The following is a 27,167-nucleotide window of genomic DNA, read 5'->3' on the forward strand; positions in this document are numbered from 1 at the left end:
ACTAAATTAATTTAATGCAACAAGAAAATAACACTATGAACATGACACTAAAGATATCTATCTATGATAATAAACTGAAAAAAGCATGAATAAGTTAACCTAAAGGTTTTCAATCCTGTACAATGCATTAAACTACTGAACTAACCTCTTGTTTAAGTCAATTACTAGAAATCAAATTAATTATTTCTTTTAAATAAAAATTAATGTTTACAAAACGTTAAACTCTTTTGACACTATTACCAAGACTAAATTTTAAGTTTAACAAAAACAGTTAGCTATTTAATCCCCTGGTCACCATAATGCCTAATTGTAATTACCTAAAAGAAAATATCACTTAGAAAGAAGAGTAATTATCTAAAAGAAAATATCACTAAGAAAGAAGAGTAATTACCTAAAAGAAAATATCACTAAGAAAGAAGAGTAATTACCTAAAAGAAAATATCACTTAGGAAGAAGAGTAATTACCTAAAAGAAAATATCACTTAGGAAGAAGAGTAATTACCTAAAAGAAAATATCACTTAGGAAGAAAAGTAATAACATAAAAGAAAATATCACTTAGAAGTTAGAAAAACTAAACGAACAACAAAAAACCTAACTAAAAGGCTCTAGTTGCACCACTTCTTTTAATGTTGGTTTCTTGAACTTGTTTCCCTGAAAAAAATAACATTTTAATTAGAGCAGCTTTAAAAAGTTTTAAATTTGTTTCACTTTTGTAGTATGCACTGAACTTTAAATATTTAATCTTAATTATATTGACTGATTGACTCCTCAACTTAACCCTCAAGGAGGTGCTTCACCAGTAAAACAGAAGGGGGCGCATGCAGAGTTTTATTCCGCAACACTAAATAGCATAAGTTTTACCAATTTTACTTGTTGTTATAACGAAATATTATATGTAAATGTTGAATAACCTAATCAGACACATAATTTCTTTGTTAATAAGATTTTTTCTTTAACATTATATGAATAATGTTTCACAAATAGTCATATTGAGCAATTTTCTAGTATAAAGGTATGTTAAGAGAGAGAGCACGTGCGGAGTTTTGTCCCGCAATAATGCAATTATACAAATACATACAAACAAAATATATTTGATAGTAATTATAAATGAAATAATACTTTTAAACATGTTTATAATTTTGTATATATAAAATATACACACAGTTTGACAATAGGGCACGAGGAAATAAACTCTGCGCTAAGGACTTACGTGATAGGGCGCAAGCGGAGTAAACCTCCGCAAACTGACACCGCGTCACTGAATTGCAACTGACAACAAAATGAGGAGGAATTCGGGGGTAAAAATAGCTTAGGGGCATTCCCAGGATGATGTGCATGAAGTGTGGACACGACTGCCGACACCCATTATGCATATTTATATTAACAAAAACTACAAGTGCGGAGGAAAACTCCGCAAGCGCCCGCTCGAGGCTTAAGAACACAAAATACCTGGTTCGCTGTGCGCTGACAGACAGTAAGCTGAGTCTATTGAATGGAGGAGTGAGTCCCGGCCGATACATTTTCTGACTGCTTCTGCCACTGACACAGCTACTGTAACAAAACTTTGTACATTTAACACACAAATTCTGATAAAAGTTGTCCAGATAAGTGGGAAATCTTCCATAACTGCATTCTGATAAAATAGAATTAAGAGCCTACATCCTAGAATGTGAAGGTTGGACATAAATAAAAACATACCGGTAACTTTGATTGGAAGTCACAGAGATTGGTGAAGTACTTCCATCTGACATTGGTGTTGATGGGGTGTTGACATTTCTGTAACATAAATATTAGAAATAAAACTCCTCATATTGAACACTATTTTTATAAAACTTTCTGACTTAAAAAAAAAATTAAAAAGACAAATCTATATTTATGATAAATTGAAGGCATTCTTACTTGATTATAACAGGTTACGTACCTTGACGTCCACAATTCCTTAGTCGGTATCCGTTGACTATAGTTTCGACTACTACGTAGTCATTATCAAAAACGGAACGTTAAAATATTACATTCGTTGAATGTCGTCAAAACTTAAATATATCGAACACACAAACAAACATAACACGAACACGGTAGACATTTAACATAATTGGCCGGCCGGCACACGTCACTGAACTGGTCGACGACGATGACTGACTATTTACCCCACTCCATTTCGTTTATCAGCTGTGCCTCCAGGACTCGTGTTGCCAACATAATTGTTACCAAAGTGATCTAAGACTGTGTTGAATAGTTTGTTTGAACCATAATTAAGTTTTTCATTGAGCATGTTGTACGGGTAGGATTTAGTGGCTTTGTATATTTCGAATTCTTCGAGGGTGTCTAGCATGAAGCCTTTCTTACAAACATGTAAAATTTCTGCATTATCATTAAAACTACTAACAGTATGGTTTGAATTTAATAAATGTTCAGCGAACTTGGATTTTTGTTCTGTTTGTTTTGGTTTAGGTAAATGTTCAGAAAAACGTTTCTTAACACGTTCGCTACTGCAATAGTATGAAATTTTCCATTCACATGGACCAGCGACGCACATATGCGACGGCCGGTTTCCACCCATAGACTGCCGTCGCATATGTGCGACGGCTAGTCACATTAAAATAGACTGCCGACGCATATTTGCGTCGGGGTTCTAATGTTATTAAAATGCTTATATCTTTGTAACGGTCTATTTGAAGGCACTGAATTCCCTGCAGTGGTCTACAGAGATGTCTGACGCACAACTGCGTCGCTTGGTCTGTGGATATGATGATTGGTGACGTCATATAATAGTTGGAAAAACTGGTCTTTACTTTTCTGCATCACTGTATTATGTATGCAGTATGTATGCTGCATTGTCCTATGTAGCTTTTATATTTGTTCAGTTATAAACTGTTCTTGAATAATCTGTTTATTTCTTTACTTACTTTCACCTTAAAACACAAAAAAATGAACTGTCGCATATATGCGACGTTTAGTCTATTTCAAGAAAACGAAGAAAACTATGATAATTTTCACTATTATCTTCGCTGTAGACCGGGCGTCGCAAATATGCGACATTACAAAAGGTTATAAAAAATACAAATAAACAAGAATAATTTATTTACAAACACGATTGTAACGTATTACAATGTAAATGATCACTGTTTTACAGGTTTTCGCCCGTGGTCTGTGTGTACTGTTATCCAAGTGACAGTCGGTCTATGTGTAAGATTCAAATGTATACCTCGGTCTGTGGCAAAGACCGCGGCGTCGCATATATGCGACGCTCAGTAGCGAACGTGTTAAATGATCTGCCGGTCTGACCTATGTAATAGTTTGGACAGTCAGAACATTTAATTTTATAAGTTATAAGTTTTATTCTTACAAATAAATAAATTCTGAACAATATTGTACAAATCCCATTTGCGTATATTTACACTCACCACTTACACATGATAAAGGTTGTTGACAAACTTATGGGAGAAAGTATGTGTCAGAATGCTGATACCGTTTATTTAGGGAGAGAATTGAAACGTCTAAGAAATAAATTTCATACATTCAAACGCAGATTATTATTTTGTTTAACTTTTATATTAAATTATACTTAATCCATACTGTTATAAGTTTGATGACAAATGCAGAGATCTTTCCTTAAACACCTGGTACAGTTTTTTCTTCTCAAAAATTGTTTTTCAGTGTCTGTACTTTACCGCATTATCAAATAAAACGTCTAATGATTGGATTTAGTTCCGTTGAATATTTTTATTTGGTAAAAGAAAACTAGCTAATTTAACTATTTACCTGTATATCTGACTAGAAGATAAAGGTCTCGGCGGGGTGACAAAAAAAGGCGAACTTGGCGCTCGATTTTCTTTCTCCGATGTCCGAATGAACTAAAAACATGCAAACAATATGTTGTTATTTAATGTTATAAAATTCCTAAAAAGTGAAATTATATTATCACATTCATTGCTTTTTACTTTGACTAGTTTGAATTTGTTTGACTGCATGTCAGTTAGATAAGTTTTGCACATCTGTAAAATGAATTGTGAGCAAAAAAAATATTTAAATTTTAAATATTATCCAAAAAGCAGAGTTTTTACTTCAGGAAATAGTATATTACATAGTAGTCCGGAAAATAGCTGTTTACCTGACAAGTATAGTTGTTTCCGAGCGAACTGAAGTCTAGTGCAAGATAACCATACAAGTACGGTATTTTGGAAAAATATGATCAATATTTTTTGCCATACTACCCTAAACTAATCTAACAAATAAAAATCTGTCAAAATCTCTTAAATGTTCCCACTGGCCTAAGGACTTAACAACCACTTCTCCTAGCTTCTCTGAGAGGTTATGTTGTAGTTTATATCAAACTTATATGATGTAGGTTTAGTAACAAGCTTGTATTTTAATTTTATCTTCAGAATAAAGTTAAGTGTAAGTTTTATCACTTAATGATTGGTTATGCTTAAAAATATACAAGGTTTTCAATACCACTAAAACTAATTGTAATCAGTTGGTGTCCGGCAAAATTTATTGCCGCACAGTAGTGGCGGATCTAGAACAGCCACAAGGGGGGGGGGGGGGGCAAACCAGGGGGTCTGGGGGGTTCGAGTAAAAATTTGTGTAAAGTAAGTCTCCAAAATGGCAGTTTTTTTTAGTTCAAAATGGATTTCTTTGTCCAAAGTTAGTGTGACAAATTATTTTACACAATTTGTATACACTACTGTATCACATGTAGTAAAAGATATATGTATATGTATGTCCGAGGGGGGGGGGGGCGGTCGCCCCCCCTCTGGATCCGCCACTGAGGCACAGTAGTACATAAAGAAATTCCATACAATTTAACATACGGCAAACAGCAACTGACTAAATCCATCCACTAAAAGTCCACTAAAACAGAGTGTTATGGCGAACAATATTTGAAAAGAGAATATTTTTTTATGTTTTTACTGTAATTGTAAATCATTCTGGTCCAATTATTTACTGACGTATTTTGAATATAGGATGAGTCTGGATTTTGGTTTGTGCTTGGTTTAAATATTCCTGTAAATAAAAAATTACAAACATTTCTAAAAAACACAGGTAAATTCAAGACTACTTACCGGAGATTCTTGACTGTTTTGTCTGAACAGAGAGGAACCAGATGGAGGTGCATTTAGTCTTCTTCTGTACATCATATTCTCCCTGGAAAATAACAATAACTTTTAGCAGTTTGCAAATTATTTTATCTTTAAGCTTTTTATCAAACTCTCTTATGACTAATTTAGTCAGATTTCATGTTAATTACAACAGTACACTAAACCAGCCTCGATACTCCTCAAGGGTGCCCATCCCCCCTCCAAGGCTTACACCACCAAATCGGTCGTGCAGAGTTCTGCGTCCATTCTCCATTCTACTGTCCATCCCCGTAAATTTTGATGGTATACAAATGACGATGTTTGTTATGCATATTTTTATATTTGGTACTTATTTTACCATCAATATTAAAAGGCTACTCAACATCTTTGTCGCAAGAGTAGTATAAACTGTAAACCTTCTGCAGTTTTTACATTTGTTATTACACTTAGAAAATTATGATAGCTAATTTTGTCAACAGAAATTGTAATTCAACTATTAGCTGTACGGGGGCCTTGCAATGGGAGTGATCTTTCAATCTAGTATGAAATAGTTACACTTCCACCATTGATTTAAGAGATATAACTCAACTATACTGCATACAGTATTTATTATTTTGATGATATTATATCTCTTTCTTTTAATTCAGATAAGTGGTAAGAAAATATCAAGCTACATAGACCGGTGTAAGTGGCACTGATTTGTAATTCAATAATATAATTTAGTTTTTTTTTTAATATACAATACATTTGTATCCCTATAACTATAGTAAAAATCAATAGGCTAAAGAAGAATACAGCATGTAAAATGGTACCGGTACGGTAGCAAAGCCAATAAAATGTTATTGATGTTCAATTCACATAAAATATATATTTGTACAAAAATGCTTAGATTTTGGTCAGACCTCTTTACCTAAAGCTCATTAAAAAATACACAGTTAGGAAATACGAAAAACAAAATACTAAACTTCTACAACCTTTCATTAATAAAACACATTACCTAAATTCACCAAGTGAGTAAAACAACAAACACAAAGATATAAAGAACAGTTGGTTCCTTAGTAATACAGGAACATTAACATAGTGTCACTCTACCCGTTTTGTAGTTAATACATTCACAACGGAGAAATATTTCATGGCAATTGCAAAATTTGTTGATTTAAAATGAAGACATGTTGCTTACATCATTGCACCTTATAGATGGCCAATAGTTATCTTAAAATTGTAATTATATAGACTAACTTACCACTTCCTGAATGATAACCAAACGTATTTGCTTTTAGTGAAGTGTTCACAATGAATATTTGTTTAGTGTCCAAATGGCACACATGACTTAGGAACACAGTCATCATCTAATTACTGTAACTAGAAAAAATACACAACTTGAAATCTTACTCTTTCATCTGTCTGTGCTCTGCCTCCATCTTTTGATATAAACTCTTCAGCTTTTGGTATTCACCCTTTAGCTTTTGGTATTTTTCCACCTGTAAAAAAGATTGTGTACATCTTAATTATTTATTTAAAATAATTTACTCCAAAGTTTCCAAGTTTCATATAGCCTACATTGATGGTACTGTAGGCCTACTTGAATTGAAAAATACTTTGATAAAATTTATTAATTTGCCCTGGAAAACCTATGAAAACTAAATGGCGTTGTTGTGCTGTGTGTGTATATAGTGTATGTATAATATGTAAATAGAACTTCTCTACTTTCTGAAGATACCATAATTGTGGCTGTGGCCAAATATATTGGAGGAACCATCTGAAACCTGCAAGAACAAAGGCAAGGTAACGAATAATTCAATAAGTACTCGTAAAACCTAATGTTAAAATAGGGAATAAATCTCATATCTTTAAGGAAATATTTATGTGAAAATCCATTCAGGCAAACGGAAATTCCCTTAGTCTACAGGTTTGCTAGGGCAGTATTTTCTTATGTAGCCTACTGTATCTTATAGTTTTATAATAAGATACAGTAGGCTACATACCTTCAATTTATCGTTTTCAATTCAAGTTTTGAACTCACCACTGTTTTATGATACTGGTCCAGCCTCAATCTGTGGGACTTTTGAAACTCCATCACCTTCAATTTGAGTGCAAGCCCTGTCTCTGGCTCCTCGAAGTAGGCTTTGACTTGTTCAATCATCTGGTGATATATGAGTTACTATCAAGATTAGAAATTCAATCGGTCTGTTTAAATGTACCTAATTAGATCAATATAATCTACAACTGGGTACAAAGCAAGTTACAGAAATGTAAAATATGACCCACAACATTAATTAATACATCAAGTAAATCCTATATTCTAATACAAACTTTGTCCGATTGTCTGTCTGTCTGTCTGTAATATAAGATACCGAATTCCAGCAGAAGGATTTTGACTAAATTTTGGAATTAGGGACTTATAGGCCTTAAAACTTGATTGGTGACAGCCACTACCTCAGGAAAAATTGTATTTCGTTACACAACTCATTTGAAAATGTAAAAATTTAACATTGGCCTTATGGGCTGCCAAGTAACTATGTTGGTTGAACCAAATAACTTAGTAAAAAGTAAACAAGACTTGAAACATGTGTTTATAACAAGCCATCAACGGTATACCAGAAAATTATAAAATACAGTAGGTACAAAGTGATAATTATCATTGAGAAAATATTTCATTGAATATTACTCGATATAGGGTAAAAAAGAGCAAGTCAGTGTTGATAAGTAATGAGTGTTTCGTGTCTTATTTTAAAGGTGATTTTAAATATTTATGCACTCTTTTAGCGAATTTCCCATAGGAAATAAGCTATTACCGTAGGTCTCATGGTAAGACCTGGACCCGGGACCGATTTACTTTTTTGTTTTGAGGTCCCCAGAAGTCAAAAACACCATCCGTTCAAATTCATATATATATATATATGTTCGTGTGTCCATTAGCGCGATAACTCAAGCAAAAATTATCCGATTTCGATGTCATTTGGTACAAATGTGTAAACCTATGTTTATTCGAACGAGTTCGCGAACTAGCATAATCGGACCATGGGAACAGGGGGTTTTTAGGGGTTTTATGGGGTAATTGACCCAAAAAACAAATAATTCTGCAATTTCTTCCTAAAACATTTTGTAGAGCTTAAAAAAAAGAAATAATTTAGTATATTGAAGCACCATTGTATGTCTAACGGTCGCGGAGAAAATTCAAAAAAAGTGTAATTTTAAATTCCCATGTTATTCTTATGGAGAAAATGAAAACTGTTGTAGTTTACTTGTTTATGGATATATGTTGATAAAATTTGGTAAATTTATTTATTTCATCCTATACTATTGACGTATCGTCAAAAAACACGTTTTACCTTCCCCGTAGCAGCAAACCAAAGCACTCGTTAAATCTAATGTTATTTAAATTGGGAATAAATATGTCTTATTTATGGAAATATTTTAATACAAATTTAATCAGACAAGTTGAAATTAGCTTAGTCTGCTGGTTTGCGGCGGGGGTATTTTATATTTTACATAATTTGGACAGCTGTATTCATAATAAATTGAAACTCCACTGTAACTTAAATTTAAAAAACCAAAATTAGTTGTAAAAATGTGAATTTACTTTATATTGCTTTTACAACCAAAATAAAACTATTATCGAGCCATGGCACGGTCCCCCGGGACTAACTTCTTAATTTTAAATTAGCATGTTTTATTAATTTTAAATGTTTAAATAATTGTTGTAATGTTGTTATGTTTAAATAGTTTTTTTTGTTTTATTAACAAATACGTCTATAATAACACTTGAAACTTATTTACACTTATACTAAGTATACTGTTTTAACGAGTCGGTAAATATAGGTATCTATATAAAAGATAGTAGTGGACAGTGGTGATCGATTTTGGTTGGACACTCCAATCATCAGGAAAAAATGGCCACTCATTAGGAAAAATGGAGGATAATCTATGTATTTGGTTGTTGTTATGCAAGGAGGGTGATATTTCCCGCCCCGAGCCAGTGGTGCCGGTACAGCTGGACGAGAATTCCCCCCCCCCCGCACTCAACATGTTAAGCCTTAGATGCATGAGAGTCATTCTTAAAACAAATTTAACTCAATCCCTGAAGCTATTCCTAAGAGTCATCTAAATATAAATGGGTTGTTATTGTCTGTCTTGGAAATGATCTTAATAAAACAGAGCAGATAAAAATTACCAATTGCAAACTAATTTTTGGCAGTCAATGTTAGCATGTTTTGACAAAAGCATTTACACATTTTTAAATAAACTTTGTAAATGTAAATGTATGTAATGCAAATGTACAAACTAAACATAAAAGTTTATAAATTATTTTTGTTAAATTACAATGTTTACCTGCGATGATAATGCTGTTGTGTTGGCTCTTTCACCACAAATTTTACAATGCTCTATTTGTGCTGGAAATAAAAATATTTATGTAATTAACCTACTGTATAAGGTAAACTGTTTGTACCCCTACCAAATAACCAAAAATCTTCACTTTTATTCAAGTAAAGTTGATTCGCTACGTATGACTTACATAATAAATAAGCCAAGACCTATTTAATTTTAAGTAAATAGGTAGGTAGTGTTTTAGCGACATCTAAATAAAAGTAGCAAAGGATGATTTTACTGAATAAACATTTTACTGTTATGTGTCTACATAAAGTATTTTTTGTTTTCGGTGAATCCAAAAATACAATCCTTAGTCCTAAGTGTTTGAAAATAGTCAAAGTTTATGACTCTATGCACAATGGAATTGTTCCAAGACTGTAGATTTGGACGAGAAAATAGGATAGGCTTTGTGAGAGGCTAGGGGTAGAAAGGACAAAATACTCAAAAACCGATCATAGAATTCAGCGTAAAAAGAAAAACTGGGAAAGTAGACTTTAAAAAATAACATGGTCCTAGTAGACCTAGACGTCTTACCAAGCCATCCAAGTAACTCAGCTTCTTCCATTTAGGAAAAATCACAAAATATAATGAAATAGATGTCTAGGTGTACTTTGGGTTATTTTCAAACAATACGTACCAATCACAATATTAATTAATAGACCATTAACACAAACAAAATAATGTAATGAAATGAAAAATCCTTCATTTCAACAGGCAAAGTTAGGGCCACATGGCCCTTTCTTACACTTAACCTGCATCCATTATTATAAATAAATATAAAATAGAATACACAATTTAACACATTATTTAGACAAAGTCAATACTTTTTTGATAAAACTAAAACAAAATGTCTAACAAAAAGGTCTCACACACTCAGTCAGCAATTACGCAAATGCCAAAACAGTCCTAGGCACTAATGTAGGTATAAGCCAAAATTTATAATTAGGCCTAATTAACATTTGGTTGAATTTACCTGAACGTTCACAGCACTTGCAAAATATGTGACCACATGACGTTAAGATCATTTCTTTCTTTGGCTGATGACCTGGTCGGTAATAACAATTGTTGCAGTGAACCCAATCCATCTGTTAACAAAAAGGCATTTGAATACTAACTCCAAAGAGCAAATGGAAAAACTGGAATGTTGTAAAATTTATTAAAATTCTATAATCACGGATAATAAAAATTTTACGTAGGACTACAAGTATTCATTCGGAATTTAAAAAAAAAAATTAAAACACTGTTTCTTGGACTAATGTAAGTAACTTAGGCCTATCTTATGAGTTTACTTACTTAGATTACTTGTTGGTAGGCCTACAAATATTAATTTTTTGATAGCCTATTATTTCAAAACTCAGGATAAGCTCTAGCATGACCTCCTCTAAGTTAATTCAATACTGCAGGCCCGCAGTTTTTCATATAATGCCAAGAGATAATTGCGCCCCTTTCCCAAAGCATATTTTAAGGGATTTCCACTGGGCGACAGTGGCGTCGGGCTTACCGGGTATTCTACCGCCCAGCAAAAAGGGAGGTCTGGGCGTTTTTGTTGCAAATAAATAGAAGTGAAAATCACACATTTCTTTTAATGCATCTTTTAATGCATCTTTTAATGCATACCGCATAACATAACAGAGAATATTTTAAGGGATTCCTACTGGGCGACAGTGGCGTTGGGCTTACCGGGGTATTCTACCGCCCAGCAAAAAGGGGGATCCGAGTTTTTTTTTTGTTGCATGAATTTAAGTGACAATTGCACATTTCTACGTAAATTTTAATGCATATACCGCATCCTCTCCACCTACATTGTAGGAGAATTTTCCTCTTTCTTGCACCCAAGCCCATAAAAGTAGGCCTAGTCCTTCAAGGCCGTGGCAAAATCAAATTGACAACGCCAAAGTCCTGGCCTGGAATGAAACAGCTGTTACACTAATTCCTAATGGAGCGTCTGCACAATGTTTTTAATGTTGACACATTTTTTATTACTGTTAAATGGCAATTAATGGGCTGGTCGTGTGGTGTGAAACTTTGCCACACACTAACGCCATAATATGCCTGGATGATAAGTTTCAAGACCAAAATTGGTAGAGCCTATTATGGTATAAATGTTTGACGCTGTCTATCCGGCCCTGGCTGGTCAAAGAGGAAGAGGAAGTAATCATCAGGTAATTACTTGTCAAAGGAGTACTTTGAGGACAACTTTGGCGACAATATCTAGCCAACAAATCATTGACGCAATCAATCCAGCTATGCTGGTCAAAGATGAAGACTTCAAGTATCAAGTATCATAGCCTCGTTTTAGAGGAGGTTATGGCTCCAGTTGGGAAGTTAGTTGGGTCTAAATTTTTAACATGCCTTAAAATAACGTAGGCTACATGCACCAAATCTAGTTTTTAAATTATGCAATAAACCTAACTTAGAACCTGAGTACGGTAACTTAAAAAAATGTTTAACTTAATGGTGTTCAATGACAGAACAAAGACTCGTATTTATATGGTTGCGTATATGTTTGTACTTAGCCTGACAATTAACTTAGCCTATCTTCAGTTATTTTTTAGGTAGAATGCATAAAAATCATAGGCTACTCCACCAAAAGAGATGTAAATTTGCTAGCCTAAGTTATAAGTTTTTTTTTTTTATTCAGGTTTAGGCAGCAAATTAGTTCTACGTGATAGGCCCTAATCAGTGCTGAAATGTAATTTCATAAAAAAACTCCTAAAAAATCACGATATGCTAGGCTTACTCTAAATTACTTAACTTACACAATTCGAGTGCTTCAAAGTTTGTAACTTACAAATGAACTAATTATAAAAGAATTTAAATGCCCTAGACACTAAGTATAATATGAAACGTTAGGGTATACAGGATTTTTACCTGGTTCAATTGAAAAAAGTAAATTAAATGCTCCAAAATCTCAAATGAAAGTATATTTTTCAACTTCTACTCACTGACTACTGACTACTAGCCTACGACAACAATAATTGCTGTAATTTTCAAATAACTCTGTTGAGACAAGCTTGAGATGATAAGGGAAAGAAGAAAACCCATGCAATGTCGTTGCTACTTCCGGTGCAGTTGTTACTGTTCTTTTTTGTATTGTAAGGTACAATTTCAATTAATTTATCCCTTGTATAAAACCATAAAACGCAACAGATTTATGGTAAGACTAGCTGTACCCGCGGGCTTTGCCCCGTTTAACTTCACAAGTGAGCTCTTTCGCATGGCTCAATCACGTTCTGGTTGAAGTTCGTTCGCTACGCTCACTCATCTTTAGGTTGGAGCTCACTTGCCTTCAGGTTAGCTCGTTCGCTACGCTAACTCGCTTCCAGGTTGAAGTTCGTTCGCTACGCTCTCTCACCTTTTGGTTGCAAATTGGCTGTAGTCATAAATTAAAAAAAATAATAGTGCTTCACCCTGTTGGTAATCCTTGTAACTTTAATGCTATTGAACATCATAGAACAGAACCAACTTGTTTAATTGAAACAGCTGTTAATAAATTCCTTTTAAATATGAAAAATCGTAAGGTTAACATGGGAAACTCCAGAGCCACTGGGGCGGAGCCCGAAAGCCCGATTAGAATAAAAACTACTTAGTTTTCCTATTTAATGCCCAAAGAATCGGTGTACCGAATTTCAGCCTCCTAGGTAAAAGGGAAGAGGGAGAATTAGTGATGAGTGAGTGAGTGAGTCAGTCAGTGAGGGCTTTGCCTTTTACATTTAGATGCTTTTTCGAATATGACTAAACTATTATTCTGTCTTGTTTTTTTTTTTTTTTGCAATGCTGTTTTGTTCAATGGTTAGGCTATGTAACTTCTCTTGTTATTTCCAATGCAATTGTTATATTTTCATTCTGCTCACGTGTTAAAAACACATATTATTTTGTAAATGGTGTATCCGTTGAAATGAATTATTATATAAATAAATTTTTTTGAGGACAAATTTTCTGGATGAATTTTTACATCTTGAATATTGTACATAACTTTGACACAATTTATATTTTATGTAAATGGGCAATTTGTTAAAAAAATAAAGCTGTAACATTTCAAAGTGTTTAATCCATGGTCCTACCATATCTATGGTCCTATTTAATAGACCTATTACTCGAGTTTTACTCTATGGCGTATCCCGCCATAGAGTTATTTTTAGATCAAGAAAGAAGTGTTTAACCGTGATGCAGGTTTGAGGGTTTGAGGTTCAGGGTTCAGGGGCCCTATTTTTGAAATGGTTGACAGTTGAGTCAATCGTCAGCACTCAACTCAACCAACAACATGATATGGTATTTTTGAAACCCAACAGTTGGGAAGCGAGTTGGGAATCACTAGTTGAGAGACTCGTGGTGGAAATGTAGAGCATACGACCGTCAAAAATTCAGATGACGTCATTTTGATTTTGAACCAATCACAATGCAGAGTTCTTGCGGACTTCGATTTAACCTCTTCTTACTCTAAAATCTGGCAGCTAATCTCAATCTGCCATATTTCGAGACACTGAGGTAAACTGTCAACTCCGTTCTTGAGAGATTGAGGTTATAATGGGTTATGTCTTGCTTAATTTAATCTTAGTGATTGCAAAGTACCTTAACTTATATAGGCTAAACTTAAGTATTAAAAATAAAATTTACTATGGATGTTTGTTTTAGGGTGTAGCTAATTATAAGTTTAGGCATAGGCTGCACTTTACTTTAGGTCCTACACTAATCCTAAATACATTATTAATTAATTGCTTTCTTCGTCTCTATTTCGGAACACATCACCTTATTTTAGTTTCCTTCATCGGTTTGTTTTATGTTATTTTTAATTGTTTTTTATTTAGGTTAAAGCGGCTATTTGCCATTGCACTGGAAGCATATATCGTAACTTAAATTAATTTGATCCATTTATTAGGTGAATGGTATTGAAACAAACTATGATATTGTTTCTCTCTACCACAATCTTTAATACCTTAAATCATAGGTCTAATAACAATAATTATCTTATAATAAGTTCAATTAGTATGCCTAGTCTATTTCAAACATTCCAACAAGATTAAAACCCTTGATTAAATAGTCTAGTATTGACACAGTAAATAAAATTGAAATGCGATTATTCTACAGAAAACAATCGCATAATTGGGTGCTATTACATTGACAACAAATACATAACCTCTAAATCGCAATTAGTAAATTAAAGCAATAACAAAACAATATGGCGTCGTCTCAAAAAGAGTAATTTTTTGCCGAAAGAGAGGAAGAAGAAAGTGCAGTCAACCTCCACTCAACAGCTCGATAGGTGTTGAGTAGTTTTGGTTGTATAAGTCCACCGTCAACCGTTTCAAAAATACGAAACGATTGGAAATAGAATGACTCGACACTCAACTCAACAGTCAACCATTTCAAAAATAGGGCCCCAGGTTCAACTTTCAACTCCAATCTAACTGAACTGAACAACTGAACTGTAAAATTTACAACTGAACAAGTTACAAGTACAAGATGTCTGAACATTCCTCGGATGTGGATAAATGGATTGAAATTGCTAAACAGTGTAAATACTTGCCAGAAAACGACCTAAAAGTATGTCATTTAATATTTCTATTAATTTTTTCCACCAGCCTCTCAAGAATGTTCTTTTTAAGCTATAAGTGGTTATTGTTTGAGTGGTATAACCTAACTTTACTCATAGGTTTACTTGAAGGTAGGGTTATGGGGAAGCTAGATTTTTCTGTCCTATGGGGCTCAAAATTCAATGATTGTAGTCTCCTGCATTTAGGTTAAATAAATTACACACGATTAAATTTGGATTTTTAGTCTAGAGGCCTCCCTACAAGGGCTTTGTATAGCCCTTGTAAGGTAGGCCAGAGTGAAAACAAGTTACTTTGGGTACTAGGCCTAGGCTAGTTGTGTTAAGGGTGTGCTGGTGCTCAGCTTGGGCTTCAGTACAGTAGAACCTCTTTAATCCGAACCCCTATAATCCGAACGTCCACTAATCCGAATGCCTCGTTGCTGTACTCTATACACAGTACAGTAGGTAGTTCTATATTGTATGTATACTGCATTTATTGATATAAGCACCGTAGTTATTTCAATTGTAATGTATAGTAGGCCTTCTGATTCCTTATGTCTACTACTGTATTAAATAAACACTGTATTTTACTTAAAAAAGCATTTTTCACTTTTCCAGCTAACTTTGTTATGTAAAAACAACAATATGTTCTGTAATCCAGACTATTCAATAATCCTAACTACCCTCGGTTCCAATTAGTTCGGATTAAAGAGGTTCTACTATGTGACAAGCCCTTGCCTCAGATGTTTTATGTCCTCTCAAATTACTCAGTTAACTTTTAAAATTTGTTTCATCTGAAGGATATTCCTTACTCTTTAGATTGAAATTTATGACTAGGTTGATCGTTTTTATTCTCTTCTAAATATTAATATAGGTAATTATTTGATAGTCTATGTCTACAACGCGATATCATGTAATTTCTAGATATCTACTTAGAGTATTTTTTACGCTGAATCCAAAAATGCAATCAGTTTTTGTCAGAGACATTCCTAAGTGGCTGTATGTTTAAATAATTTATATTAAGCTTCAGTTTTGTTGAGTTGTTCACATATTTGTGGTTTGGACAAGTCCACGACGACATGAGAGCAAAATCATAATTACAATATGCAATAACTTAATTCGAATTGGAAAAGCAAATGGACTTTGGTGCCGTTTACAAAATACAATAAATCAACTGCGATACATAATTTACTAATCACTTCAACATAAATTATTTAAACAAATTGAATTTACTCTCGTAAAATACCAGTAATAGAAGCTAGGTCACTGCCGACATGATCGTCCTCATTCCAACCCTCAACGTCGTCTGTTAATAGACTTAGCATAGGCCTAGTGCATAATCCCATAATCCCATTGTGCGTAAATGTGGAAACATGCCACAGTGCATAAGTAATTTAATGTATTCAGCAACTAATTTGAATAATATTACACGTGTAATAAGGAAACCCCAACAATGAGAGATTCCATGCTTGGTAACAATGTTTTCTTTAGCCCTAAGACATACTGCAGTTAAAAAGTTATTATTGAAACCCATTTATTACAAAGCTCAGCTAATCTAATCTAATCTAACCTAACCCAACCCAATCCAACCTTAATATTAATTTTTAAATCACATTTTATGTCAGAAAAGGCATGTGAGGAAGATAGGTCGGACTTTGTGCGGATTCGTGACTGCATTAAGTCCTTTTAAGAGAGGTTAGATTAGGTAAGTTAAAGGTTAGGTTATAATAAACCGACTATTTAATTTATGCTACTTCCAGACTGTTTTTGCACAGTTTAATAGTGGGTGAAACGCAATGAAACAACGATATAAAAAATGCGTAAGCATTTTTGATCGTGTTATTTCATTGTGTTTCACTCACTATTTCAATTGTGCAAAAACAGTCTGGAGGTAGCCTAAATTAATGAGTCGGTTCATTATAACCTAACCATTACCTTCCTAATCTAACCTCACTTTAAAACACTTAATACAGTCACGAATCCGCTTAAAACCCGACCTACCTTCCTCACATGCCTAAATAAGAACTGATTATTTGGTTTCAAAACGAATTGATTTCATTCCGCAATAAGTTGAGTATAGACAGCTGTTTGCTCTCCTCCTCACTCAGTCCTCAGTCCACATACGGACCCGTCCAGACCACGCCATATTACCTTCAATTCCGCTCAATGAACCTTAGATTTGTAATTTTAACCTTCGTTTTAAGGCCACTTAGGAATCTCTCCGACAAAAACTGATCGCATTTTCGGATTCAGCGAGATAAAAACTGTAAGTAGACATCTAAAAATTAGAGGATATCGCGTTGATATATAAAATATTTGCCTTAATTTGTATGTGTAAAATGCTAGGGTTAGAAAAAAACTTAGCCTATTTAGAAGTATTTACCAGTCATTTCCCACTTAAAAGTTACTATTAGGCCTACAAAAAAATGACGATACAAGCCTACAAAAATAAGAAATGAATAAATTAACATTGACATTTTCAATTGGCTAAGTTAAGAACTTAGACAACATTGACGGAGATCCTAAACCCTTGCATTTGCATTGATTTTTAGAGGATATGAGAAGACAGGTGAACATGTGATTTTGTGCTCCCTTGAATTTCGTATATTTCAGTGGTAAATCCCAGTTTTTAAACCATCATTTTGGTATGTAAAGGTAGAGATAAACTTTTTCTTGAGTAATCTATAAACACCTTTGGGTGAAGAAGAATATTTTTATCTACAAATTGACATTTTAACGTTAAAATAATTAGGATTTTCATGAAAATTCTTCAACAGTGATAAGGTTGAGAGATAAGGAGGGACCAGGTCGAGGTACAGGTGAACTGAACTTTGTACTCACCTGTGATAAGCACATCTGTATCGGAGTGAAGCTCAATGTTTACAAACACTGCTATCGAGGAAGTTACCTATTAATATTCCTTCTCACAAATGTGTATATAATTATATATATATATAAAAAAAAAATTTATATAAACATCGAAATAAATTTTAACAAGTATTTTGTGAACTTGCATAGCTCTTGGGACTTAGATGTAGATATTCTACCTCCAACATCTATTCATGAGATCAGTTTTGGCTAATATTAGATTATATTTTTGTCTAAGATATTTTAATCAAATATAATTAATGAAATCGGCCAAGAACAATAACTATCCATGTGGTGTTTGTACAAAAGAAGTTAAAACTTCAGCTATACTATGTAGGGGTGATTGTGGTCTATGGTATCATCAAAAATGCACTACCCTTACTAAAATGGAGTTCAAACATATTTGTGATAGCAAAATAGTTGACTGGAAATGCCAAACGTGTATTTCTAATGAAAATGTATTGAATATTGAATCTGTAAAAGAACAAATTGCAAATTTGAGTTTACAAGAGGGAGACCTTGAAAAATCACTGACCATTGCAGCTGAAGCTGGTAACTTTCTCTTGGAGGAAAATGAAAAACTCAAACAAAATATACATGTTTTAAAAATGTCAAAAAGTAAAGAGCAGATAGAATTAGAATATAAAATCAAAGATCTTGAGGAAAAAATCAACAACCTAACCGAAGAGTTTGTTTTTAAGGAGAAAGCTGTATTACATCAGCTAGAAACTGTAACTACAAAAATGAAACAAGAAAGACAAACTTATGAAGAGTTTATTTTACAACTGGAAAATGAAAGGAGTAAGATAGTATCGGAAAAAGAACAACTAATAAAAGAAATGGGCCACCGTGATAAACTCAACAGCAAAAAAATCCCTAATTTAGAGATGGAACTGAAGAGCTACAATAAGCATGATGATAATTTTGAACATGAAACACACAAGTCTTCTGTGAATGACAGGACCAACTCAAAGCAAGATGCAATAACACAAACTGAATCAAGACTACACTTCATAGTTTCTTTATTGAATAATGAATGGGTTACTGATGATACGATTCAAAAATACTTTCAGATAATTACCAACACAGTCATACAACACCAAGATAATTGCTTTCTTCTTAGTCCAGTTGCCTCACAGGCCATAAAAGCTTTAGATGATTATAAGTGTATTGTAGAGCCACTCAAACTTCACGAGAAATCACACATTGTCATTCCAGTAAATGATGCTGGAGTTTCTGTCACCGTGTCAGGGTCGCACTGGAGTCTTTTGTATTATAATAAAGCAGCTAATACTTTTTATTACATCGATTCTATAAATCAACAGAATGTAGATTCAGCCAGGTTGATATTTACTAAACTATCACAAAGTTTGAGCCTAAACAATCCTATGTTTAAAGTGTTAAACTCTCCCCAGCAAAAGAACTCTTATGACTGTGGAATTTATATGCTCCTGATGGTAGATTGGATTATTACTTCTGTTCTTCTGGATAACAACTTCAAAGAAGACACAATGCCCAACATAGTCACTAAGGATGTAATACACAAAAGATCAGTACTGTCATACTTATGGCTAAGCTCTGATACAAATGATCTAGATTCAGCGCTCATAAAGGAACTAATGTTCAAGAACTACAATGAAGATAGTAGATGTAATGGACACCTATATGGCAAAAAAGAGGAAAGAATTAAAGGGAAAATAAATCTGAACTCCTGGCAAGCTGTTCACTCTGCTTCCAGAAAACACAGATGTTGCAAGCCAAAACGAAAAACAAGAGATAGTTCTATCACTTTATCCAATAGATATGGAATTCTCGAAGGCAAATCAGAAACAGATATAGCTAAAACAAACCACCCGGATAAAGGATTGAATAAACTAACAGGAGAAATTTCAAATAATACAAAGGAGACTGTTCTTAAGCAACAAACTCCACATCGACAAAAGATCCATAAAAAATGTTCCAAAAAAAATACATTTAAAGTTACAGCGTCTCAGAAATCTACCATTGAGCACAAGAAAACTATTCCAGTGGATCCAGCAAACTTAAAAGATAAAAATAAAAGTAAACTTACAAACAAACAATCAACCAAAAAGCCCACGCTGTATGTAACAGGTGACAGCCACGCTAGAGACTTTGTACAGCTCCTAACTCCACTGTTTCCACAACATAACGTCACATCAACTTATTATCCTGGAGCATCTTTTGATTATGTATTAACCCAATTAGAGAGACTCATAAACAAGTTTGATAAAAATGACCGAATAATACTTATAGGCGGAACTAATAAAACAGACTCTCAACATCAACATAATATTCTTATAAAACTAGATAAGATGATAAAAGCATTCAAGGCTGAGATTGTATTGACTGAACTGCCATATTTATATCATCAACCGTACGATGGCAGAAAGTTCTTTGAAATAGAAAAATGCAACTCAGAACTATTAGCGCTATCAATACACAGTAATGCTAAATTTCTCATTTTCAACCACCTACTAAATGAGAAGTATCATTATACAAAAAATGGACTACATCTAAACCTGAAAGGGAAAACTACAGTCTGCAACTCCATATTCTCTTGGCTAAGTAAAGGTACAAGAACAGAAAATGATAGTCAAGCTACAATTCAAAACTTAGTTAAAACTATATATACTTCACCTACGCAAGATGCCTTAAAGACCAAATGCAATCCACACAACATCCACGTTATTGAAGCAGACATGGCAGCTATGATAAACAAATACTGCAAGGATACATCAACGGCTTTTGCACACTGCATATCAGCTGACACTGATGATGTAAAAAATATGTCAAAGGGTGTTGCACTGGTATTTAAGAGCCACTTTGGAAAGCCAACACCATCAGACAGAATACACTCGTGCTTGGCTTACCAAAGAAGACAAGGGGAATCTGGGGTATATAGTCTAATCACAAAGAGCCAGTTTTTCAGAAAACCATCACAAGCTAACTATGATCGAGCATTTCATGCACTGACCCAGGATTTCAAGAAGAGGGGTCTCAAGCACCTCATATGTTCCCCTATGGGTTGCATAAGAGACCAAATAAAATTGGAGCATTTTGCTGAAAATATAATTAAATTCCAAGAATCAACTGGTGCCTGCATTGACATAGTACTACTACAAGAGGAGAATCCAACGAGAAATCTCTGGAGAGGCCAGCCCTACAGTCAATTTTTACAAAAATTAAAACTTTTAACTACAAAGCACACGTCAGGAAACTCTATGATGCTACTTCCCACCAACCAACATCAGATGGATGACGACTCATTAGACAAACCACAGCACGAGACTTCCCAGCCGACCCTCCACAACATCATGTGTGTGTCAAGTGAAGTGCAGGCTGTTATGCCCAGTCCAAGTGCAAGTCCCTCCCCACACCTTGCTCCTGGCCCACATTCCTATGTGGAAGCAGTGATACAGGGCAGTGCAAATGTCAGTGTAGTCAGTAATGTTAGTCAAGTTTACAATGGAGGTTCTGGTGATGGTGTTGCTTCATCAAATATTCCTTTTTTAGAAATTTGCCCAGAAAAAAAACAGAAACTGCAGATATAGCAAATAATTTGATTAACCAGCAAACACTATTAACAAAAGTAACATTGCCTCAAAAATACAACTGTTATAAGAAATTAGATGCAATTCTACATTGGAACCTCCAAGGAGTAAATAAAAAAGTTGAAGAACTAGAATTGTTTATTTTAAATTTAAAAGATTGTAATGTTAAAATTATATGTATGAATGAGCACTGTGTAAAAAAAGATAGTAGCTACTTGCTTAACAGAATGTTAAACTTTAGCTTGGCAGATGGTTATTTTAGGGAAAAATCGGAGGGAGGTTCTTGTATATTAGTCCACGACTCTTTGACTTATGTTGTAAGAAATGATTTAAAGATATTTAATGATGAATATGTATTTGAAGGATCATTTATTCAGATTAATTCACTAGCATTAATAATAGTGTCAATTTATAGAATACCTGGCAATAAAGTTACAAAGGAATTTCTAAGGAAGCTTAATAATTTGTTCAAACTACTATCAAAAGAAAAGAAATGTTTTAAAATTTTAATTGCTTCAGATATCAATATAAATTTATTGGTTAGGAATACAAATTCAGACCGATTTCAGAATATTGCTAGTAGATATGGTTATAATATACATTGTTTTGAAGCTACCAGAACAACAGTTAATACTACTTCCTGTATTGACAACTTTATATCAAGTCAGAATTATAATGGCTCTCTACTGTATAATATTAAGCACTGTCTTTCAGATCATAATGCCTTGGTTTTATCATTACCTGAGACTAAACAGTGTACTCCTAGCATTCCTAGAAGATTTTTTACTGATAGTGGTTGTGAGCAATTTTTATTTCTACTTAATAATAGGCTGCAAAACTTTTTTATTTTTGATTCATGTAATAGTAGCTATAACTGGTTCTTAAATGTATTTATTACTACCATGTATGAATGTTTTCCACTTAAAATATCAAGAAAAACCAAGAAAAACTCAAAATCAACTTGGGTGTCTAATGAAATAAAATTATTAGCTGACAAGAAAAAAGAATTGTATCAATTAGCTAAGCAAACAAATAATGTACAATGTAAATTAGACTATAAAAATTGTAAAAAAGATCTTAGAAACGCGATTCATAAAAGTAAACAGGTAGCTAATAATAAATTTATTCTAGACTCAAATAACAAAATGAAAGCTACCTGGACCATAGTCAGAGAGGAAATAGGACAAACTAGAGAAATGCCTACAGAAGAAATTCAATTAGAGATGGACGGCAATCTGATTAAAGATCCACAAAGCGTAGCTACCTGTTTTAATCATCATTATGTCAACACAGTTAATTATCTCAAAATCCCTAAAGTTCCGGTGACAGACACTAATGTAGCTTGTAATACATCTCTTAAAACATTAACTGAATTCAAACCCACAGACACATTAGAAATCATTAAAATAATACGAGGTCTAAACAATTCCCTTGCTGTTGGATGGGATGAAATTCCAATCAAACTCATTAAATTGTCAGAACACATCATAGCTCCAGTTTTAAGCAAAATAGTTAATCAAAGTTTTTTAAATGAAGAATTTCCCGATAAGCTCAAATTTTCAGAAGTGAAACCTATTTTCAAAAAAGGATCAAAAACAAATATACAAAACTATAGGCCTATTTCTCTACTTAGTAATCTTTCTAAAATATTTGAAAAATTGATTCACCATCGCATAACTGATTTTTTAGAAAATAATAATTTACTGTCGCCATCTCAATTTGGCTTTAGAAGAAATCATTCAACAACCTTGGCTCTCACTAAATTTATCAACTCAGTTTCGGAGGCTCTGGATGGATCACAGAGTGTTGCGGGGGTTTTCTGTGATCTGTCCAGGGCTTTTGATTGTGTGGACCATCAACTTTTAATCTACAAACTAAAAAACATTGGTATAAGAGAAAAGGTCTTAGGTCTTCTCTCAAACTACTTACTAAATAGAAAACAGCGCACAGTAGTTTACAAACAAAACAAACGGTTTCCGTCTAGATGGGATAGTGTCCATTATGGTGTACCTCAAGGTTCTATTCTGGGACCATTGCTATTTCTGATTTTCATTAATGACCTTGATTCAAATATAAGTGGTAGTTTATTTTTGTATGCTGATGATACTAATGTCGTGGTAAAAAACAATGATTTTCAGCAATTAGAAAAATCAATTAAAACAACTGTGGATGAACTAAAAAAATGGTTTTTCAAAAATGGTCTTTTAATGAATGATTCTAAAACCCACTTAATGCACTTTAAAATTAGAAATGGTGAGAAAAACAAGTTGGAGAATTTATCTTGTGGAGAGCTAAAATCAGTCAATACCCACAAGGTTCTAGGAATACACTTTGATTATAAACTAAAATGGGAAAATCATATTCAATATCTGTCCAAAAAGTTGAATTCGTTTAGGTTTGCACTCAGTGTAATTAGTAATACAACATCAATGGATGTATGTAAAATGGTATACCACGCCTACATCGAATCAATAATTAGGTATGGAATAGTACTTTGGGGATGTCAGCCCCAAACTAAAATCCTTTTTAACGCTCAAAAATCAATAGTGAGGACTATGGCCCGAGTTAAAAGAAGAAAAAGCTGCAGATCTTTATTTAAAGATATTGGTATCTTAACACTTACAAATCTTTACATAGTTGAAATTGTTAAACTAATGTTTAATGATATTAAAATTTTTGATGACTGTAAATTCAACCATACCTATCCAACACGACATCAGAACAAATTGAAATTTCCTCGGCATAGGCTTTCATTCTATGAAAACTCTCCAAAATACATGGCAGTAAAAGTTTATAATAAATTGTACAGCATTTTACAAAAAAATAATTCCAAAAACTTAGCCCTTACATCTGTACATAAACTTCTCTTACAAAAACCATACTACACTGTAGAAGAGTTTTTTAAGGATACTTTTTAAACTGATACGCTGAATGATAAGGTCTTTTCTAGTTATATGAGATATTTTACTTATGTTAACTTTATTATTTTTAGTTTAGTTTTAGTTTTAGTTTATATTCTGACGACACTCCAATCTTTTGTACCTTGTGCATTATAAGATGTGATGAGTAAATAAAGAATTTGAATTTGAATTTGAATTTGAATTTGCGCGGGGCGGACAGGTAAGTTTAGAGCTCACCCTTAAGCATAACTTATACGTTAGTTTTTGTTTATATCCTCAAGCAACCTATTTATTAATGCTAAAATTGTTTTGTTGTTTCAGCAACTTTGTGATATTGTTTGTGATTTGCTTCTGGAAGAATCCAACATCCAACCAGTATCAACCCCTGTTACAGTTTGTGGAGATATTCATGGTCAGGTTAGTTGACTATCTTTTGTATTAATCTATTTATACGTAAATATAATTTTTGTATTGTAGGCCTACATATTGGCCTAAATACTTAAGATGGTTGATAATGCGTGGTATGCACTTGGTAAATCAGACCTGTAAGTTATCCCCAGTAGTCGTAGTGCAGTTAGGTTGCTCCTCATAGACTACTATTTTTTTGAATGGTCTTCTTTTGCCTACTGTATTTTGTAGGCCTACGCTTGATCCAAAAAATGCCAACCAATTGTTTAATCCACAGGCTTTGAGCCCTTATTACTTGGCATTGCACTGTAGGCCTACAGACGAAAAGACATTGTAAAAGTCACTGGCTCACCGGATAAATCAAGTAGCCAGTAGCTTGGTAACACAATCTAACTTAACGGTTGTGTATTCAAAAACTTGTATAGCATATCACCTTTACAAAACTACCTATTTGGTAAACTTTGTATTTGGCCAACTTTCCTTAATAGCTTAGCTGTAAGGTAAACACTGTTTTGATCGTGCATCACTAAAATTATCAGGATTAAACTTCTCCACTTTTGAGGGATTTGATAATTTTGGCATCTAAGTTATGACAAGTGCCGCTGTAGCTGGTCACTGGGTACAAAAGCTCCCATAACAATGCAGAGCACATTGAGGACGCTTGTATTTGTGGTTTGTAGGGGCGCTGCGTGCTATTTAGCCTTGTTTTAAAAACTCAAATTTAACCCAACTTACTAAGCCGCCGGTCGCGTCTGGCTAGTGCCCCACTGTCAATCATAAAAAGCGACTTTAACTTAGTTTAAATATAAACTGAAATCAACGTTTTGAAATTAAATGAAAAATCATTTATTTACAGGCAAATTACTTTTATTAAAGTTTATGCGCCCTTGACTAATGGAATAGTTGTGATAACGGTTTGGACAAGACTAAGCTGTGCAAGGGAAAACGTGTGAAGAGGGCAAAATGCCGCTGATGAAAACTAAACTTTTTAACAACATAAAAACAATGATGCTGGATGATTGACATGACGTTAGAGATTTAGCAGCGAGTTTTAAGACATGCACAAGGAAACTAGAGCATGAGTAGTTTAAAAAATTCAGAATCAGTATTAAGCTATGAGCTAAGTCAGGCTAGAAAGGAAAATTTTAGATGAGAGCCAATTTATTCTTTAATTTTTATTTTCTCTAGCCTTATTATAACATGTTTACTCTACATTAAACACTAGTACCTAAACATTTTTGCATAACATCTAAAAATGATCATGATCTATTAGCTAGGTTTTGAAAGTGAAGTTAGGTACTGTTCCTTAGGGTCTAAAAAAATAAAAATAGCCTTATTATTAATTCTAAAACCAAAACATCTATTTATTTTAATGCCTAGTAGTAATTCACTGTATTTGTAATATTTTTCTTATTTATACTACTTTAAAGTTGCTTGGTCATAAAACTTTTCCTTATACACTAACGAAATGCTGTGATATGTTTTACAGTTTTATGATCTAGAAGAGTTATTTAGAAATGGAGGCCAAGTTCCTGATACAAATTACATATTCATGGGCGACTTTGTGGATCGTGGCTACTACAGCTTGGAAACCCTCACTAGGCTGCTTACTTTAAAAGCTCGGTGGCCGGACAGAATTACTTTACTGAGAGGAAATCATGAGTCGAGGCAGATCACCCAGGTTTACGGATTTTATGGTAAGCCCATTGCATTTCTGAGCTAAACGTTTTTGTAGTAAGTTAAAGTATTAACCCTTCCCGAACTATAGGCTGATATATCCGCTAGTATTTTGTGCATTGTTTTTGAGCTCCGTGTATGGCAGATATATCTTAAAAACGTCCTTTTATTCAATTATATCTTTAATCGATGTACTAATAATGTTTTTCTAGGAGAATAAGAAAATTAATTTAAAAAATGTAGGGTAGGCCTAATAAAAAATAATAAAATGAAAAAAAAATTAGAGACTAAAGCGCTGCATGGGTCAACTTTTTACAACATTCTATCAATTAATTATACTTCATTTTGTACTTTCACCAGTACACGTATAAATTATGGATATAAAAATATATTTTTTTGTTTCTATTTAAATACAATCATTTTGCAATCTCTATGTACATCCTAAAACCTATAGGCCGTCTGGGAAGGGATAACAATGACTTGTCATTGGAGTTAGTAAAATAAACACGTTTGATTTTGCACTGGTGTGGGTATATTGAAGACAGTAGGGTAATAAAGATTGATAATCTATCCTAATTGTATATTTTATACATACAATCCTACCGTATATGATATGAAGAATACTTTTTACTATTTATGAATCGAATAGGCCTAGTCTAAAGATTGTAAGAAGCTAAAATTAGTGTGAAGTACCGGTTCAGTAAAGCAGGAAACCCACTAGTTCGACGCTCTCCGATCTGACAAGTCTCCGACACC

At 33.5% G+C, this 27,167-nt stretch overlaps 2 protein-coding genes across 5 annotated transcripts in view; one reads left to right on the forward strand and one right to left on the reverse strand.

Annotated features, from left to right (window-relative positions):
- On the reverse strand, nt 1-23,429 carry LOC128991460 (RING finger protein 212B-like). 4 transcript variants are annotated; one of them, XM_054414361.1, is made up of 10 exons: nt 23,356-23,429; nt 10,427-10,538; nt 9,415-9,476; nt 7,106-7,225; nt 6,475-6,563; nt 5,068-5,149; nt 3,764-3,855; nt 1,700-1,777; nt 1,451-1,552; nt 1-652 (listed from the first exon to the last, which is right to left on the reverse strand). In XM_054414361.1, exons 2-10 carry the CDS (start codon nt 10,536-10,538, stop codon nt 625-627), a joined length of 765 nt encoding a protein of 254 aa, XP_054270336.1. In that variant the 5' UTR covers nt 23,356-23,429; the 3' UTR covers nt 1-624. The 4 variants fall into 4 exon arrangements, with proteins under 4 accessions (XP_054270336.1, XP_054270334.1, XP_054270333.1 ...); XM_054414359.1 differs by lacking the exon at nt 23,356-23,429 and adding an exon at nt 12,325-12,402; XM_054414358.1 differs by lacking the exon at nt 23,356-23,429 and adding an exon at nt 12,213-12,299.
- The window catches only part of LOC128991459 (serine/threonine-protein phosphatase 6 catalytic subunit), a 20,978-nt gene continuing 8,686 nt past the window's right edge, over nt 14,876-27,167 (forward strand). Inside the window, exons 1-3 of the mRNA XM_054414357.1 lie at nt 14,876-14,997; nt 24,648-24,743; nt 26,224-26,431. Coding sequence (XP_054270332.1) covers nt 14,917-14,997; nt 24,648-24,743; nt 26,224-26,431 — 385 coding nt within the window. The 5' untranslated portion in view covers nt 14,876-14,916. The remainder of the gene's footprint in view (nt 14,998-24,647; nt 24,744-26,223; nt 26,432-27,167) is intronic.

Source organism: Macrosteles quadrilineatus, unplaced genomic scaffold, assembly GCF_028750875.1.
Source record: "Macrosteles quadrilineatus isolate MER2022 unplaced genomic scaffold, UCM_ALF_1.0 Scaffold_4__1_contigs__length_99947679, whole genome shotgun sequence".
Classification (NCBI taxonomy): Eukaryota; Metazoa; Arthropoda; class Insecta; order Hemiptera; family Cicadellidae; genus Macrosteles; species Macrosteles quadrilineatus.

What these genes read in the sequence shown, in the direction of transcription:
- LOC128991460 (XM_054414361.1), bottom strand. Translation starts at nt 10,538, where the DNA reads ATGGATTGGGTTCACTGCAACAATTGTTATTACCGACCAGGTCATCAG. An exon ending in TCTTCTAGTCAGATATACAG is followed by an intron (nt 1,778 to 3,763) that starts GTAAATAGTTAA and finishes TTTATGTTACAG; the next exon opens with AAATGTCAACACCCCATCAA. An exon ending in ACTTCCAATCAAAGTTACCG is followed by an intron (nt 1,553 to 1,699) that starts GTATGTTTTTAT and finishes GTTTTGTTACAG; the next exon opens with TAGCTGTGTCAGTGGCAGAA.